The sequence below is a fragment of the Acomys minous genome (assembly GCF_964271855.1).
Source record: "Acomys minous genome assembly, chromosome: 3".
Classification (NCBI taxonomy): Eukaryota; Metazoa; Chordata; class Mammalia; order Rodentia; family Muridae; genus Acomys; species Acomys minous.
The window spans coordinates 43,571,920-43,591,469 of NC_140485.1; the positions used below are offsets into that span (position 1 = coordinate 43,571,920).

A 19,550-nucleotide genomic window follows, 5' to 3' on the forward strand; every position below is an offset into this window, starting at 1 on the left:
AATTTCAGCACCTAAGAAATAAAAAAAATTCTACCCAAGAGAGTCATCTTAATGTAGACACAGAAAAAAGCTAGGATGGCTCTACTCAGATCACACGAGATATATTTTAAATCAAGATTGTTTTTTGGTTTTTTTTTGGTTTTTTTGGTTTTTTTTAGACTATAGGCATATTTATTTGGCAATTTTTAAAAAAATCTCAGTTCTTTAAACCCTATGTCAGGCCAAATTTATTTATTTATTTATTTTAATATATTTTATTAATTTATTCATATTACATCTCAATTGTTATCCCATCTCTTGTATCCTCCCATTTTCCCCTTACTCCCCTCCCCTATGACTGTGACTGAGGGGGACCTCCTCCCCCTGTATATGCTCATAAGGTATCAAGTCTCTTCTTGGCGGCCTGCTATCCTTCCTCTGAGTGCCACCAGGCCTCCCCATCCAGAAGACGTGGTCAAATATGGGGCACCAGAGTTCGTGTGAAAGTCAGACCCCACTTTCGACTCAACTGTGGAGAATGTCTTGTCCACTGGCTAGATCTGTGTAGGATTAGAAGTTTACTGCATGTATTATCCTTGGCTGGTGCCATAGTTGGAGCAGGACCCCTGGGCCCAGATCTGCCCATCATAATGTTCTTCTTGTAGGTTTCTAGGACCCTCTGGATCCTTCTATTTCCCCCATTCTCCCATGCTTCTCTCACCTAGAGTCCCAATAGGATGTCCTCCCCTGTCCCATTTTCCTGGTAAGTGACGACTTTCATGGGACATATCCCTTGGGCTAGTGTCCAGATATAAGTGAGTATATACCATTTGACTCTTTCTGCTTCTGGGTTAACTCACTCACTATGATCATTTCTAGTTCAATCCATTCAAGATAGATTTTAAGTCAAATAGCTTTATTAAAACTAATAGAAAAGTTTCATAATGATAATAGAAAAAGGTTAAAATCACTATGCAGGCATAGAAGGTACTTACAAGCAGTGTATTAATTCCCACTGCTACATGCAGTGTTAGCAGCTTAAAACAATACTCATGTGTTTACTTATTTTGCAAGTACATGTGAGGCTAGAACAGCCCAGGCAAGGCTCCTGCTTAATCAGCTCTCCCCGACAGGCGCACACCTGGCCCCTCTGCTCTAGGCTTAGCTGAGAGGAGGTGGATTACACTGAGCCCACCCCCTAGGAAACCAAGCCAGGAATTCACTTATTATTCCTTTCTGCAGATCAAAGGTACAACTGGATCCTCTGTTTAGATCACAATGTTGAAATCACGGTGTCAATTGGGGCCGCTAGCTCATCTTACACATTTTTTGCTTCAGATCCTCTTCCAAGCTCCCTGAGTGTATGCAGAACTCAGCAATGCAGTTTTTCCAATGAGGCTCTCAGTGCCTAGAAGGCACCTGACACTTCTCCTCAATACACCAGTTTACTTATTCAGAGTCAATAGGAAGAACATTATGAATCTCTCTGCCTTCTAGAAGGCCCAGGTAGTTTTGGGAACTTACTTGATTAAGGTAGGCCCATTCAAGCTAATTTTCCTTTTAATTAACAAATTCAAATTCAATTCATTTGGGATCTTAACTATACCTGCAAAATCTTCTCAACTTTTGTTTAAAAAGAAAATATTTATTTAAAATAATTGGAATAGATTTAATAATAGGGATGAAAGTAATCTGTTATATCACTTCCTATACTCAAGAGAAATAACTGTACCATTAATGTATACCACGGCTAAAAATCCAGGACAGCCAAGGCTATACAGAGAAACCCTGTCTCAAAACAAAACAAAACAAAGCAAAACAAAACAAAACAACAACATAAACTCAAGATCTGAAGAGATGGCTTAGCTGGTAGAGTGCTACCAGTGCCCACATAAAGAATCCGCAGTGCCCACATAAAAAGCTGGATGTAGTGACATACCTATCTGAGTACTATGGAGGCAGACATGAGATGTAGTGTGACACAGCTATCTGAGTACTAGGGAGGCAGACATGGGATGTAGTGTGACACACCTATCTGAGTACTAGGGAGGCAGACATGGGAAAATCCTTGAGGTTTGCTGGCCAGCCAGTCTAGCCCAGTCTGTAAGCTTCAGGTTCACTGAGAGATCCAATGTAGAAAACATTGGAACATTTGGGTTATTTCCAGTTCTGGCTGATAGAAGTAATATAATTTTTAAAGAAAAATATTATTTTTCTAGTTATGTGCATGGGTCTTGCCTGCATATATGTCTATATATGTGCAATGCCTGGGGAGGCCAGAAGAGATAGAAAGCAATTAAGGAAGACACCCAACATTGCCTCTTGCTTCTACATGCACATACACATAAGAAATGTATATAATACACACAAAAATTAATTTTAAAAAAACACTTAAGATAAACTAATATAATTAGAGGGAAATTTATAACTCCGATCATAAAGAAAACATCAGACAAAACCAATCTGAGATATTTTCTACAGAATACCTCAAGACATGAAAGACAAGGAAAGACTCAGAAAGTGCCACTGCCAGTTAAAAAGAAGTGACAGCTACATGTGAGGTGATATTCTCGACTGGATCCCGGAAGAACACTAGGGACATTAATGGAAAGACTGGTGAAATCTAAGTTATAAAATATTAATGAATCTTTAGTTCTGATAAATGTCCTCCAGTGTGATATACGAGGGAAACGGTGAAGTATACAGATCTCTCTATAAATCTAAATTACTCTAAAACAATATATTAATTATATAACACAATTAATTAATATAACTTTTAGGGGTTAGGGAAATGCTCCAGTCAAGAAAGTCCTTGCTTTGCAAGACTGAGGACTCAAATTCAGATCCCTAGCCAACCTTTAGAAGTCAGGCACTGCAATCCCTCAGTCACCGCCAGCAGGTTCCCAGAGCTCATGGACCTGCCCATCTAGCTAAATAAGTGAGCTCCAGGTTCAGTGAGAGAACCTGCCTCAAAAAATAGGGTGAAAACAACTTAGGAAAATGTGTGGCATCAACCTCTAGTCTTCACATGCATACATGTGTATGAACACACACAAACATGTAAGTACGTATGTACATACATACATACATATATATAACATACATATACAAAAAAAAGTATAAAAAAAAATAGGACCTGGGCGTGGTGGCGCACACCTTTAATCCCAGCACTCAGGAGGCAGAGGCAGGTGATCACTGGTCTACAAAGTTGAGTATGGGATAACCATGATTACACAGAGAAACCCTGTCTCAAAAACAAACAAACAAACAAAAAGAAAAGAAAAAAGAAAGAAAGAAAAGAAACCAAACTGAATAGAAGCTAGTAGTAGTATGTTGGATAAAAAAATATGTATGCTATGTACTACATGTTAGACTATTTAATATGTAAGATTAAGAAAAACACCCATAGTTAACAAGAAGAGAAACATAAGGAAATATATATTTACATTACAGCAAAATAAGACTGGAAGAGACATTCTGCTATGATCAGCCAAGTTTGTTTTTATCTTGGCTCTACTACTTACTGTGGCTCTCTCTGAAAGATCCATTTGACCTTGTTTTCTCCTCAAAAACAAAACAAAACAAAAACAAAAAAGTAAAAACAACCCACCTGAGGGAATTACAGAAAGGACTAAGTGAAAGGTTAAGTGTGTGTTTATTTATAAAGTACCTACTGCTTTCAATAAATACTCATCTACTCTTTTCTCCCTTTACCCACTCATAGAGGAAGCAATAACAACTTACCAGAAGCCAAGATTACAGTGTGTCTCTGCTGCTTACTAGTTACTGAACCTCAAACAGGCCACCAAATTCTCTTTGTATGCTTCCTCCAATATGAAACAAAGGTACTAGTAATTAATCAGGGTTTGGTAAATTATAGCTGAGAGGCTAAATCCTTTTCATTAAAATCCAGTCACCCCCATTTGTTTCTGTATTGTCTATGGCTGTTTTCCAGAAACAACAGCTTAACAGCAGGGTTAAACACATGAGTCCCACCAACTCTAAAATATTTAGTTTGTTCCTTTAAAGAAGGATTATTAAACTCCCAACTCAATTCTAAGCCAATAACACAAAGAAAATACAATTTGAAAATACACAATTAAGAACATCAATATAAAGCTAGGCACAGTGGCACACACCTGTAATCCCAGTACTTGGGGAGGCAGAGGCAGAGTTCGAGGTCAGCCAGGTCTACAAAGTGAGTCCAGGACAGCCAAGGCTACACAGAGAAACCCTGTCTTGAAAAACCAAAAACCAAACCAAAACAAAACCACAATCACCACCACCAAAAAACATTCATATAACACAACCTCAAGATGCTCCATAAAGATTATCCCAAGTCAAATGCCTATTTGCCTGCTAATTTCCCTTTTTATCTGACACCTTATAACCTTAACACTGAATGAGGGCTGTGGCTCCTGAGATCAGCAGCGAGGTTCTTAACTTAGCTCTGAAGCTCATAAGCCAGAAACTTCTAACACCTCCAGCACTGTAGATGTTCTAGGTTAACCTTATTCCAAAACTCATGACAAGCCCTAAGAACTGGCCCCTGGCACTGGAGCAGGCGTGGCCAAGGAAACCACAGCCAGATGTAGATAGACACAAAGGACAAAAGAAAACGGAGCTCTAAGTATACCTGAAAGAATAACCAGACTGCAGCCGCACACTCCAAACGCCTACTATGGAGCGGCCCTTTAAAGGGACCTTAGGTCTTCTGAACAGATCGGGCTGAGTCCTCCAGCTTCACCCACAACTGAAGAGGACACTTCCACGTGAGGCCCTAGTCAGTTCCTGACTTTGCCTTTTACTGTGTGATGGTAAAATTGGTATTTTACTCCCTAAGAAAATATGATCCATACAAAGAGAGGGTAAGTTTCTTCCTTATGGGATTTTGGAAAGTAAACGAAGTGATATGAAACATTTAGTTTAGTGTCTGCCCTGTGTCCAGCAACAGCTATTATAAACTATTACCTATTTTACTCATCACCGCTGCACACTTATTTTTAGATTATGCCCTCTTGAAGTAGCTTACCCCATGCCAGGTGAACGCTGATACTCATTTAAGATATTAACGTCGTACTCCTGGTGTTCCACCCTACTCCACCTACTAAAACCACTTATTCTGCCTTCTAATAAACCCAGATTTAAGCACTTGCATCATGAAATCATGCTTTGTCTGAAAGTAACATTTTCATGAGAAAGCACAGTGGTAATCTGAAAGAAAGAAAATACTATTTTGAAAAGACTGGTTCTAATGAAAGAGAACCAAAAAGAACAGATTCCAATTTTACTATAACAAAACCACTGCATGTACATGGTTTTACTTATTAAGTCTGAAAAACTTAAAGTGGAAAGCAGATGAGCTGTTATAAATGTATTTTTATAGACATTAATTAACAAATCAAACAGAAATGACTTGTTAACATATCTAGCCATGATTAGACAATATAATAGAAAGAGCAGATTCTGGGGTCAAGTAGACCTCAGTTCAAATCTTAGTTTCATTACTTTATAAATTCCAAATAAAAAGTTTTTTCTTACTCTGTCACTCTTATATTCTTAAAGACCCATGTTCTTTTCTAACATCTGCCAGACAACAAACAAGAAAGTAAATGAAGTTTTTAATTAAAAAATCACCTTGGGCTAGAGAGATGGCTCAGTGAGAAAGCACTAGTCACATAAGAATGAGAAGTGAAGTCTGGATCCCAGCAACCCATGCAAGGGAAGTAGGTGTAGCAGCCTCCGGAAACCCAGCAACTGGGAGGGAGACATGAACACCTGGGTAAACTGGATGGCTTGACTAGCTCAACAGCAAGCTCAGGAAGAGTCCCAACCTCAGTAAATAAGTGGAGAACAATCCAGAAAGACATGTGGCCTTCACACAGATGTGAGCACACATGTGAACATGCATACACAAATGCATATCACATAAATATAAACACAAAACAATAACAACAATCTGTAGTGGCAATTTTATAATTTTGGTGAGATTTTTTGTTTGTTTGTTTTTTGTTTTTTCAAGACAGGGCTTCTCTGTGTAGTCTTGGCTGTCCTGGACTCACTTTGTAGACCACACTAGCCTTGAACTCATATAGTCATCTGCCTCTGTCTCCCTGAGTGCTGAGATCAAAGGCGCGTGCCACCATGCTCTGTTTAACCTTGGTTTCTTTAAAAACACAGACATATTATAAGAATATTTTCATTTTAATCCCAGGTGTGGGGATATGGAGCTGTTTTGGACTGTCCACAGCAGCTAACTATGTTTTTACCTCATACTGTAGCAGAGGCTTGGTTTTGCCAGCTAAATTGCAGATAGTTTCTGCAATTGTGGGATGTTTGGAATTCTGGGAACTTTTCAGAGGGTATGTAAATGCTAGCGTCCCTGATAGGTGGGGTGGGTGGTTGCTGGTTGTAAGGGGTGGGGGGAGTTGGTTGTGGTTTGTTAGTAGTTGTGCTCAAAAAAATAAATAAATAAAAATAAAAATGAATGAAATTAGATTCAGGAATCTCTCTCTCTCTTTCCCTTCTATCCTTCTTTCTCTCCTATCTAGTGATACAGGATGAAACTGGGGGAATAAAGGGTGGGAAAAAGAAGAACCCACAAAGTAGCAAAGACCAGCTGCAATAATCACCTTTAGGACCGAGAGTATGGTTCTATGGTAGAATATTTGCCTATAATGCATGAGGCTGGGGCTCAACTCCCATCACTGCAAAAATTAAAAATAAGTCATAATGGCTATTCTCAAGCAATCTTAGATTTGTGTCTTTATATAAAACAAATATAAAGATAACGTAGAGAGGTTGGAGAGATGGCTCAGTGGTTAAGAGCATTGGCTGCTCTTCTAGAGGTCCTGAGTTCAATTCCCAGCAACCACATGGTGGCTCACAACCATCTATAATGTGATGCCTTCTTCTGGCATGATGGTATACATGCAGATAGAGCACTTACATACATACATAAATAAAATCTTAAAAAGAAAAAAGATCAAGTAGAGCTGAGTGTGGTGGTGCACACCTTTAATGCAGCACTCAGGAGACAGAGGCAGGTAAATCTCTGTGAGTTCAAAGCCAGCCTGGTTTATAAAGAGAGTTCCAGGACAGCCAAGACTACACAGAGAAGCCCTGTCTTGAAAAACCTAAATAAATAAATAAATAGGAAAGATAAAGTAATTCAGCTTCTTATTCTAATAACCATACTGCTTCCCAGCAAACCAAAAAAGGATGAGATCCTTTGAACAATACCAGCATTATACTTCCTTGGCTACTAACAAATGTGAACAGTGAGCTAGAAGAGGTTGGATTAGCCCAGACACACAGTGAATCCAGAGCTATTTAAACAGTCTTTCTATACTAACTAAAACATGCATGGGGACCCCGTGTTTCCAGTACCTTTCAGAGATAAAACCATCCGAGGACACCTGGGCTCCAAGTACTTCTTGAGGTCATCCCAGGCCTTCTTAATAGCAGCATAATGGTCAATGTATCTTCCTATATCTAAGTAAGTATCTATGAAGAGAGATTTCCAGCATTGATTCTTCCGGGCTTTCTCTTCCCTAGATTTAAAAAACAAAATTAAAAAATCTTTTGAAATGATATTAACGTATCTTTTCCTTTCCCTTTTTCTCTTGAGCTAGGGTCGTGTGTAGTACAGGCTGGCCTTCACTAGCTGTGAGGTAAGGAAGCCTTGAACCTCTTACTCTCTCTCATGCCTCCACTTGCCAGGTACTAGAATTAGAAATGTGGACCACAAACCCAGCTTAGCATATATTTTTGATATTTACCAAAACATTATTATTGAGAGTTCGTGATAACTCTGCCTTCTTATTTACTTAACCTATTTGGCTACAAAGATAACCAAATAGCAAAAAGTGATAATGTCAGAAACTTTCACAGTTACTACTGTCATGATAGGGTTACTAGTCACTTAGTTTCTTACTTTCTACTGAATTTTTTCCAAGCTTCCCAGTTCTTAACAAAACATATCAATAGTATGTCAGTACAAATTTCAGCTTACTCCTAAAACTGTATACGTTGAAAAAAAACTTTTTTGAGACAGGGTTTCATGTAGTTCTGGCTGGCATGACCTATGACCCCTGCCTCTACCTCTCAAATGCTGACGTTACAGTGTATATGCTACTAAACCTGGCCTCAATTATAAAAATATGAGAGGCACATGTAGTTGTCCCATTTTTGAGAATATTTAAAACATAATGGCATAATATTGCCCTAGGACAGCTACATTGGATCAGCCAGAGAATCATAAATCAAAACAGATGATTCCACATCTTTCCTTGCTTTAATTATATAAAGATTTATTGAATGTTCACATTACAAGATGTACTTTTTTCCCCTTCAAAAAGTAGATAGTCTAATCATGACCCTTTAGAGAATGAAATATAAACTTAACATAGAGGATAAACAACCACAAAGGGTACTTGAGAGTCCTGTTAAGTGAGCTCAGACTTTTCCTACAGAAAATGCAGAGCCACTGAAGGGCGTAAGAGGAAGGTGAAGAGAGCTGCGGCTGTGGTTTGAGAGGCAGGGGTAGATTTAAAGGTGAAAACTAGGAGCATTACAGAAGACTTAAGAAAGTTCTGAAGTAGTACTGGTGAGGGGCAATACACTGAAGAAAGCTGTGGTAACCAGGTGAAGAGAGAGAAGATTTGAGCCATGCAGAAGCACTAACTAGAGGGCTGGAGAGTTAGGTGAGTCCAGGAAAGAGTGAAGACCTAGGATGACTCCTAATTCTGGCTTGGGTTCCCAGATGGGTGCCATTATGCAGAGTAAGAATGTAGAATCAAAGGTTTAGATATGAAAGAAAAAACAAATCAGAGCAGAGATATTTCGTTTCTTTTAAAACAGTATATATAGTTCAGGTTAGCCTCAAACTCAGCATCATCTACCACAGTGCCCCCAAGTGCTGGACCACAGATGTGTACCACCACAACTGACCCCAGGTGTACATTTTATTTGGTTCGTTTGGTTTGGGGGAAGGGGAAAGATGGAATAAAGCATCTTTTTATTAATATATAGTAGTAATATAAATACATACGGCTATTATCAACACAACTGGGAGTATATCTAAACTGCAGGATGCTTTGCTTAGGATGAGTGAGGTCCTAGGTACACCCAGCACTGTAAAATCTGAGCTTGTGATTTTTTAAAAAACTCTTTAGTTCTAAGCCTTTAGATGTCATTTATAGAAATTATTTCTGTACTTCTAAATCCTTATACCTCTGGTTCTTGATTTACAAATTTTACATGTATCAGGTGATGCCCCAAAGTAAAAGATGAGTACATAGCAACATTTAAAAGCTCCCCTTCCAGCGGGGCGCAGTGGAACATGTCTGTAATCCCAGCACTCAGGGAGGCAGAGACAGGCAGATCTCTGTGAGTTCAAGGCCAGCCTAGTATACAAAGCAAGTTCAGGACAGCCAAGGCTATACAGAAAAACCCTGTCCAAAAAAAAAAAAATCCCCTTTCTTAATTGTTCCTTCTCCCAATGCTTGATAACTGTAATTAACTTTTCCTTTGGTAGAACTAAGACTTTCAGCTTTAAAAATATACTTAGACCCAATAGCTCTCCACCAACTTTAGTGGCCCTGACTCTCCACAACTGAAGAAACATGTGAGGCGCCCCTGCCTTTCCTTCTACTTCTCCTAAATCTCACTGTCATCTACAGTTTTATTCTGGCAACGTGGTAACTTTGACTGGACCCAGTAACAGAAACTAGGGTTAGAAAGGAAAACCAGTTCATACTAGTATTATGGCAGCCAAAAGTCAGTATTCAAAACTATGGGAAGGGGAAAAAAGCAAGGCGATAAGAATACCACTGAATGAAAGTTAGCTAGAAGGGAGAAGTATTAGCATGCAATGGCTAAGGTTTACTTAAATTTACTGTATGTTTTATAACATGTTATAAAGAACTAAAAGAAAGGTTTTGGAAAGCTTCAAATACAAATAATATTTCAGGAGATGGAAATGTAAATTAGCCTGTCACATTACATACTGTATATGTGCACTGAAGTATACTTTACCCATAAACATAAACAATTATTGTATATCAATTAAAAATTATTCTAGTGTAGTGGTTCTCAACCTGTAGGTCACGACCCCTTTGAGGGTCAAAAAACCATTTCACAGCAGTTACCTAAGACCATCCTGAATATCAGATGTTTACGTTAAGATTCGTAACAGTAGCAAAATTACAGCTATGAAGCAGCAACAAAAATAATTTTATGGTTGGGGTCACAACATGAGGAAATGAGGAACTATATAAAAGAGTCACAGCATTAGGAAGGTTGAGAGCTATTGCTCTAGGGTCAAATGTGGTAGTTCACTCTTTTTTTTTTTTTTTTAATATTTTTATTTTATGTGCCTTGGTGTGAGGGTGTCGGGTGACCTGGAACTGGAATTAGACAGTCTTGAGCTGCCATGTGGGTGCTGGGAATTGAACCCGGGTCCTTTGGAAGGACAGACAGTGCTCCTAACCACTGCACCATCTCTCCAGCCCTGGTAGCTCACTCTTATAATCCCAGCCCAGGAGAGGCTGAAGCAGATGGACTGCCACGAGGTCAAGGCCAGCCTCAACTAGAGAACCAGTCTCTGTCTCCAACAACAGTGAAAATTTTACTAAAAACAAACAAATAAAAAAAAAACAAAACACAAAAACACACACACACACACACACATGAAAAAAGCATATACCACGTCCTACACTCACAAAACAACAAATGTCCACAGAATACTTACTCAGATATCAGCCAGTATTTTTTGCAATGTCTTCTCCACAGTGGATCATGAGTTGACAGCTGGTTAAGTCTTCGACTGACATAGCAACAACTGGCAGGAACCAGATCGTTAGAATGAAAGAGGGAGGAGATTGAAAAAACAAAGATTAAAATAGTCATTGTTAAATTTTCTTTGACTCATTTTGTTTTTATTTCTACTTACTACCCATATAGCTGCAATGCAGTATCTTTTTTGTTTGGTTGGTTTTTTTTGTTGTTGTTGTTTTATTTTCTTTTATTGCAGTATCTTTTAAAATATATTTAATGTATGAGTTAGTATAACTGCCCTGTGAGTAATAAGGAGAAAGCAACATACCATCTCAGGTTCAGAGCAAACTCCTAGTAGATTAATACAGTGCAACTTAACACAGTTGAGCAAATATGCACCAAAACCGTTAAGAGGTTGGCAACAGGTTGGACACTTGGCAAAATTAGGCTGTACTAGGCAAGAAAGAAGCTGCAGTGTGCTGGATGAGTCTGCAGACAAAAATAGTGTTCAACTCCACTCATTTCCATAAACATTTATGGAGGGGTCATGTCACGTCAGCTTTACAAAATCTGGTTACTTCCTAAAGCTTTGAACTAAAAACCCTTTCTCACCGAGGCTACGTAAATACTGCAGAACCTGATCTCGCCAGCCACACTTCATGCAGCCTGCCTGTTAGTCATCACTACCGTTAGCAAAAACAAACTTTCTTCTAGCTGAACAGGCTACACTATTGTTAACAGACTCACTGGCCTTTCAACACCGTTGCCTTCACCTGGACGGAGCTGCACTCGGCTCCACTTCAGAGTTGGTCATCTTGTCCTCCACATTCCTTACCAGTGCAACATATTTATTCCTTCCTAAAAACTCAGCCCCTCTTGTAATTCTGCACTTATTTGACTTTGCATCTTGTCTATAGTACTCAAGCAACATTTAAAAAGATCCTATCTCTCTAATTCACCATTGTAATCTGACATTTAACTGGCCCATGGCAGGCACTCGAAAAATAATCGACTGAACAAACGAATATAAAAATACACAATCCTTACACCCTAGAGCGCACACTCTGTCATGACAAGCTGTAGTTGAAGAAGATATGGGAGAGTAAGGCTACCAAGTTGAGGAGAGTGACGTGTTCCAGACAAGGAGCGAAGCAAGCACAACAAAGTGCAACTGCCTGGTGTGCCCTCTTCTGTCTGCGTTCACTAGAGTGGACTGTGCGAATATGACAGTGGAGAAGCCTGAAGGGCCTCAGATAACGAGTCTTAACCACTGCAGAACTCCAGGCTACAGTCTGCACACAGGGCGGGCATGGGCTCTTCCGAAGGATAACAGACTCATCTGTCTTCAGAAGATAGGTCTGGCCAGCGAGCAAAGAAAGAGGGCTGTCTAGATAAGAAGTTAGAGCAATAAGATGTGTCAGATGAAATCAATTTGACTGGACAGCCTTTCCTACAGAAAAACTTTCTCTGCATCAGCACAGCCCAAGTAGGGAAAAATGTGTTTTCTGGAAAAACAAGTGTTAACAGGTATGAGCGGAGGCTACGAAAGAAAACCCAGGAAATACCTCTGCCAATCAACTGCTACCTGTAACTTCAAGGAATCTGTACCTCTAAATGGCCTCTAAAAACAGAGGACACAATCATCAAACGGCCAGGATACAGCAATCAATCAAAAACCAAAAATGTGTCTTCCCCGTATGAGACACGGAAGCACAAGAAACCCAGGCCATGCTGTCAAGGATGTAAACAACCCTGACACAAGGGGTGAGAGTGATAAAAAAAGGGGGGCACAGCTGTGCCATTTCTTCCTCCAGCTTAAACAGTCCTAAATTCTGAAGAAAAAAAAATTGGGCTTTCGGGCCACACTTACTAGCATGCCTGGTGTTTAGTTCTGGCGCAAATTCTGGTCATTTGGGAAATCCTTAGGTAACTACTGTCACCTGTAAGGCCTCACCGGAAGTCGGTGACAAAAAAAAACAAAATCCAACCACCCACCATAAAAAGGAAAACTGACAGCCAAAAAAGTCGCAGACACGAGAGTAAGTGCATGCTGCCAGTGATCACCACGGCACCAGGAGTGAGTCAGAAGGTCGCAGGCCTCCTCGCGCGCGTTCTACCTGCCCACGCGGGCTCTGGCCATCCTGGACCCCAGGCTCGACAGGGAAGCGCACGGGCCGGGACAGCGGTCTTTCCACAGCGCTAGACCAGGCCCCAGAGGGCCAGCGAGGGTCCCCGGCATGCGGCACCCGGGAGCCACCTCTCCACTCCGCAACCCGGCCTACCCGACGCTTGAGGGAGAGGGCGCTAAGTCCCTGGGGGGACCCGGGCCTGAGCAGGAGTAGGGCTTCTCCAGCCCGCTCCCCCAAAGTCTCCTTCAGCCCCCCGCCCCAGGGTGCTCTGCGGGATAACGGCCGCCCTGCTGTGACCCTAGTGAGGAGGGAGCACGGCCAGCGTCCAGCCAGCGACCCGGGGCCTCCTTCCCCCGCCTCCTCGGCCACCTCTTCCCACGTTCCCACCCGAGCCGTGAGCAACCGCTCCATTACTTGATTAGGTCCCTGTAGTCCACGAAGGATAAGATGAGCAGCAGGGGGTCGGTGGGGAGCGACTCCAGGGTCAGCAGCCCCATCTCGGCCTCTACGGCAGCCATCTTGCCCGGCCCGCTGCAGCCTGGCACCACCCCGGCCCCGCCCCCGCCGCCCGAACCGCTCCGCGGCCGCTTGCACAGGTTAGTTATGTAACTGTCACCCGGCCCCGCCCCCGGGATGCCCCGCCCACCCCGCGGCCTGCCCTGCGGGGGCGCTGCTGTCTAGCTCTGCCTTGGGATCCTCAGCTGATCGCATTTCCCTTCACATTTTGTCTCCTAAGCTTAGCCAGACAGACCCCTGCCAGTCTGTTTCCGAGTCCCCTGTCTCTTCCTCCAGCAGTCTTTATATCTAATATCCTCAAAAGTCTCTTCCTAAAACCTCACACTAACCCTCCCTGACCTTTGGGTCCCAAACTCTTTGCTTCACTTCCAATCTGTGATCTCCGCGGCCCGACTCAGACTCCTCCACCCCACCCCCCACCCGCACTCTGCGTCGCAGCTCTGAGCGTTGTCCACTTTAGTAAGGAAGGAACGTGTGGGGAAAGAGACAGCAGGGGAAGGCACTCTTAACTTTGAAATGATCGGGAGGTTATAATTCTACCACAGCCCACAAAGCAAAAATCGTCCTAAAAATGAAAATAACCTCTGGGTAAATTCCTTGTCTAGCTACCCAACAAATGTTAATTTCCCCAGCCCTTAACCACCAGGTTTCTAAACCTGCCCTCATCGCAGCGAAAGTTTCTCCCAACTACTTAAGTGTAAGAAATAATCAAATGTGGCTGAGTCTTTTTCCATCAAGTACCATAAAACTTGTGTTTAGGACAAGGGATTTGATTCTTTTTACCTCCCCAAACTTGTAAGAGTTTTATACAAACTTTTTAATCCCTTCCCCGAGTAAAACCAATAATTTGAGTTAGATGTTGGTGGTGCATGCCTTTAATCCCAGAACTAGGAGGCAGAGGCAGGTGATCCCGGAGTTCAAGGCCAGCCTGGTCTAGAGTGTGAGATCCAGGAGGGCCAAGGCTACACAGAGAAACCCTGTCTCAGAAAATAATAACAAAACAGAAACACCTTCCAGTAATTTGATGGCCTGGAGCAATGACCCTTTCCCCCTTCCTCTTTGTTTCCTGATCCGCCATTTTTTTCCCCCAGACTAGCCAATTAAGACTGTGAGGTTGGACCCCACCAATGGGGAAAGACACAGTCACTACCAGAGTTTAAATAAAAACCAGATTCACTGCCTGACTTGAGGTGTTAGTTCCTCTAAGCACACCCTCTTGGTCAAGAGTAAATTTCTCTTGTCCAGACAGGTTAGTGTTGGAGTAGTGGTCTCTTTCTTTGGGACCTCAAACATTCTAACATTAAGACAAAGGACATGATCTCTCCTGCCCCTCTGATGTTTTTGTCAGCTACTTTCTCTTAAGTTGGTTGGCACTGCCAATTTTCAGCCTACTAATAAAATGTTAGGAAATAGAATATTTTTATTAAAAAACATAAAATTGTTTAAATATTTCATAAAATCAGATTCATACCACAAACACGGGGCTGAACTGAAAGAGACCACTGTAGGATGAGAAGGTGCAATTCCTCAGCTCTGTTTTGTTCTGTTTTTAAGATGTATTTATTATGTATATATACAGGTTCTGCCTGCACCTGTGCCTGCACTCCAGAAGAGGGTACCAGATCTCATTACAGGTGATTGGGGGCAGCCATGTGGTTGCTGGGAATTGAACTCAGGACCTTCGGAAGAGCAGCCAGTGTTCTTAACCCCTGAGCCATCTCTCTAGCCCTGGTTTTGGCTTTTTGAGGGTTTCTCTGTGTAGCCTTGACTGGCCTATGACCTCGAACTCACAGAAGTCTGCCTGCCCCTGTCTCCCTAGTGCTGGGATTAAAGGCTTCTGCCACCACAGCCCATGGAGAGCTGTGAAAGATAATGGATGGAGGAGTAAGTTCTTTTCTGTCAGTTTCACAGGGGCTGTGGGGCGAGAGAGGCTTGAGAAATCCAAAAGACCCGGACTTCACACACCATGGAGCACTGGTTATCTGTATCTACTTTCTGTGGCTTGGTCCCTTATCTCCAAAAGCCACCCCTCCCATAATGGGTCAACGATAATAACCTTTGTTATAACATTAATTTCCTTAGCTTGTAGATATAACAGTCACATTTCCTTGGTGACTATAAACATCCTAAAGAAAGTTTCCTTTTTTTAAAAATCACATTTATTTATGTATCCATTTACTTTTTTTTTTTTTTTGAGTAATATTAATCCTGGAGAAATTTTCTCCCAAGTACTTGAAAAAATGAATGAGGTCTCCTTCACGCCCCTATAAAAGTGCATTTTTCTCAATTCGCCATATTAATGCTTTTTATAACTTCTTCCTCTGCCCAGAAGAGCAAAACACCCACTGCCTCTATCCCTGTGCTTCCAAGCTTGTTAACGTACATACTTTATTGCCTTTGGATTCTCTAAGAGCTGTGAACTCTGGGTCTGGTGAGGTTGCTCAGTGGTTAAGGGCGTTTGCTGCTCTTGCAGAAGAATGGTTAGGTGTCCAGCACTCACATGGGGCTCACGCTCCCCTGCAATTCTAGCTCACCTCCATAGGCCTGTACTTAATGTGATGTGCTTACATATACTCAGGCACACATACCTACATATAAAATAAAATAAATGTTTAACGTTTTATTGATTACTCGTGAGTTTCACATCGTGCACCCCAGTCCTTCTCAAACTCCTGCTCCCTCATATTCTCCCTTTGCCCTCGCAACCTCCCCTTCAAAATAAAACACACACAAATAAACAACAACAAAACCCAAAGCATTAAAAAAAAAATCTCATCACGGAAGCTGTAGTGTGTCACAGTGCACTATATCCCTCTGTCCACACACTTCACTTGCAAATGTTCATTGCAAAGAGTCATCAGTCTGGCCCAAGATCTCTGGCATCTGTGACACCCTCCAGGTCATCCTGTTGCTGCCCTGAGTCATGGAGATCCTGAAGTCCTGGATCGGCAGGACTGGCCCCTTCACAAGTCCCAATCATGGGGTAGCTTTCCTGCGCTCACACCCTCAGTCAGGGCTGGCGCACCTATCGAGGATCTGCTGTTCGGCCACCAAAATATCAAAGAGCAGATTCGATATCATCTGGGGAAACTGAGGAAGGGTGTAGAACCCAAGAGTTCCAACAACCTTATACACATAAATATACACGTACACACATCTTTGTGGATGGAAAAAGATTCCAACAGCTTTATTATTTTTCACACAGGTTATATACCTCAGCAAGCTCTTTCAAGCAGTACAAAATTCACAATGTGTTTACATTCTGTTTTTCTTTACGTGAATGATTAAAATGAGTATACACAAGAAAAACATGTTCCTCAGTACCGTCACATCATCAAATGTTTTATGTATTATGGCTGAGAAACAAACATGAAAAAAAACAAGTTATTTCCCAGAGCTCACATACATTTGTACCTAAGCAACTTGTTATATATTAACAGAGTATAAAGCAGGCAAGGTGACTTCTCAGCCAGCTTTTCTTTACTGACAGGCTGCAATTTGTGGTTACAAAGAAAGAATCAATTATCTTAAAAAGTAATCTCATAAAGATCTTAAAAGAATAACAACTCTAAACATTTATGTAAAAAACAATGAGCCATTTCTACTTTAAATCTTAAAGGTGCTCATCTACTCAGTTAAATTTATATTAAGTCATATCAGGAAGCCGAGGGCAAAAAGGAGTTTAAGAAATTAGTTACGTTGAAATCCAGCTTCAGTGAGAGTCTCCTCAGCTAGTCCTAATTAGGGTATTGTCTTTGCTCACCAACCTCAAACAGTCCCTAGCTTTACTATTAAGAGTGTACTTCTGCCGGGCGTGGTGGCTCACGCCTTTAATCCTAGCACTTGGGAGGCAGAGGCAAGTAGATTGCTGTGAGTTCAAGGCCAGCCTGGTCTACAAAGAGAGTCCAGGATAGCCAAGATAATACAAAGAAACCCTGTCTCAAAAAACCAAAAACAAAATAAAAAAACAAAACCAGAGTACTTTTTTTAAACTTCAAATTGTTCCCTAAGATTTTCTGCATCAGAGCCAATACCAAAAATATCTTTACCTAGCTTTGCCAAACAATCTATTTTTCCTTAAAACTTTTTCTGTCAGAGCTACTAGTGAAAATACCTTTACCTAACCCTATTGAGCAATCTATTTTCCCAAGTTCTTTCTAAGGGTCATTGTTAGTGATCTGCCTTTGCAGGTTCTTTTCAAGGCTGGTGATTGTATCTTTCATCTGCTCCAGCAGCAGTGCCTGAAAGAGATCAAGCATTGCTCTTGCCTATGCCAATGATACTGCCCAGTGAGGGACCGGAAGCCCCCTTTATAGTACTCACACAATTCGTATATTAAGGGGGATTATGAGGACTGGAAGGGTAACAAGCAGAGCTATGCTCCATAACAGCATGAAGTGCTCAGGACACATAGTTATGCCTCACCCAGACACACCCATTGTTGGTATGCTAACCAGTGGGCCTTATTCCTTGAGTTCTAGAACTGTTTTGCTGTTCCACCTGCACAGACCCCAACCCTCACCCTTGCCTTCGTCATCATGGCCAGCTCTACTGTTTTGCCCAGGCAAGGTGCAGTGCCCACTCTCCCAAGTGCTACAGCCAGCGAAGAGGCTTTTATGACTCCAGGATCAGCTCTCCACTACTGCAGGTGGCAAAGGGAGTGGGGGGTGGGGTGGGACATCACCCCTGCACCCATACCACCTCATGCCAGAGGAGTGGCAAGACCAGCTCTCCAGTGCTCTTGCCCTTAGGGCCAGGTCTCCCAGGCTCTTGCCCTGGGCTGGCTCACCTGCTTCCTCACCATCAGGGTCAGCATTACTGTGCTGTCCAGGAGAGGTGCAGGGCCTGCTCTCCTGAGTGCTGCAGCTGGTGAGGGACAGGACTAGCTCTCCTGAGTACTGCAGCTGGTGAGGGACAGGGATATCCCTCCTGAGTACTGCAGCTGGTGAGGGGCAGGGATAGCTCTCTTGAGTTCATGGCTGGAGATGGCAAGAAGGAGGCATCATCTCCACACTGGGCCAGCTCCATTGTGCTGACTGGGAGAAGTGCAAGGCCTCCTCTCCAGAGCGCTGCTATTATCGGTGAGAGATGGGGACAGCTCTTCAGAGTGCTACATCCTTTGAGGGGTCGGGCCAACTATGCACAGCCCTAACCTAGGAGTCTCCATGTTTTCTAGTGATAATATGAGTCATGGACATCATCAATCTGACCCCTGGTGCTGCGCAGCCACAAGCTCAGACATGGTCCTCAGAGGCAGCTCAGGCTGTTACTTCATCATGGCCCCATGAAGCAGGGCTGGCCGCTCACAACCGGCTACTCTCCACCCTCCAGTCTCCTGTGGCATCTCTCTTCATGATGCTCAAGCTGCTCCACTTCTCTTTCTCTCCCGTTGACTACCACATACTCACACATTGTGGTGGCTCCCACTGCAGACTGGGTATGCAGCTGGTGAACCCCTAGATGTTCTCCATTCATGCTGTGTGGCATGACAGCAAGCAGGTGTCCATGACTCACCTGGAGGGCAGGTCTATGGGCAGCATGGCAGTCTGCAAGGCTCTGTCCTCCTCTTCCAGTGCTGCATTGTCTGGATTTGATTTTGTTTTGTTTTGTTTGTTTGGGGTTTTTTGTTTGTGTTTTTTGAAACAGGGTTTTTCTGTTTAATAGTCTTGGTTGTCCTGGCCTTGAACTGACAGAGATCTGTCTGCCTCTGCCTCCCAAGTGCTGGGATTAAAGATGTGCACCACCATGCCCGGCCTTGAATTGATTTTTATGAGTCCTAGGCATAAGACAGCTTTGGCCACCAAGCTAGGCATCAAGCTAGGCATCAAGCTAGGATGAACAAAGGACTGCCATCTGCCGTGTCCTGACTGTTATAAGAACAACAACACCAGCAAGGTGTCTCTTTGGCCATTAGAAGGGCGGTAAAATGTGTGTGTGTGTGTGTGTGTGTGTGTGTGTGTGTGTGTGTGTGTGTGTATGTGCATGTGTATTATTTTTTAAAAATCTGTAACTCTAGGCCTTGTAAATCAGGGCACTATATATCATTCAACAAGTGGAAGTTTAAGTTCAGGTTGATTAAGACATAAAGACATAACAGTTTTCTCTCTCTCTCTCTTTCCCTCTCTCTCTCTCTCTCTCTCTCTCTCT

At 42.3% G+C, this 19,550-nt stretch overlaps 1 protein-coding gene across 2 annotated transcripts in view; it reads right to left on the reverse strand.

Annotated features, from left to right (window-relative positions):
* FBXO3 (F-box protein 3) overlaps positions 1 to 13,471 on the reverse strand; it is a 34,720-nt gene extending 21,249 nt beyond the window's left edge. The window contains exons 1-3 of one of the 2 annotated variants that reach the window (XM_084774638.1): positions 13,302 to 13,471; positions 10,733 to 10,822; positions 7,369 to 7,532 (exon numbers count right to left, since the gene is read on the reverse strand). In XM_084774638.1, coding sequence (XP_084630764.1) covers positions 7,369 to 7,532; positions 10,733 to 10,822; positions 13,302 to 13,405 — 358 coding nt within the window. In that variant the 5' untranslated portion in view covers positions 13,406 to 13,471. The remainder of the gene's footprint in view (positions 1 to 7,368; positions 7,533 to 10,732; positions 10,823 to 13,301) is intronic. The other variant, XM_084774639.1, reaches the window with a different exon arrangement.
* Between the last annotated feature and the right edge of the window lie 6,079 nt (positions 13,472 to 19,550).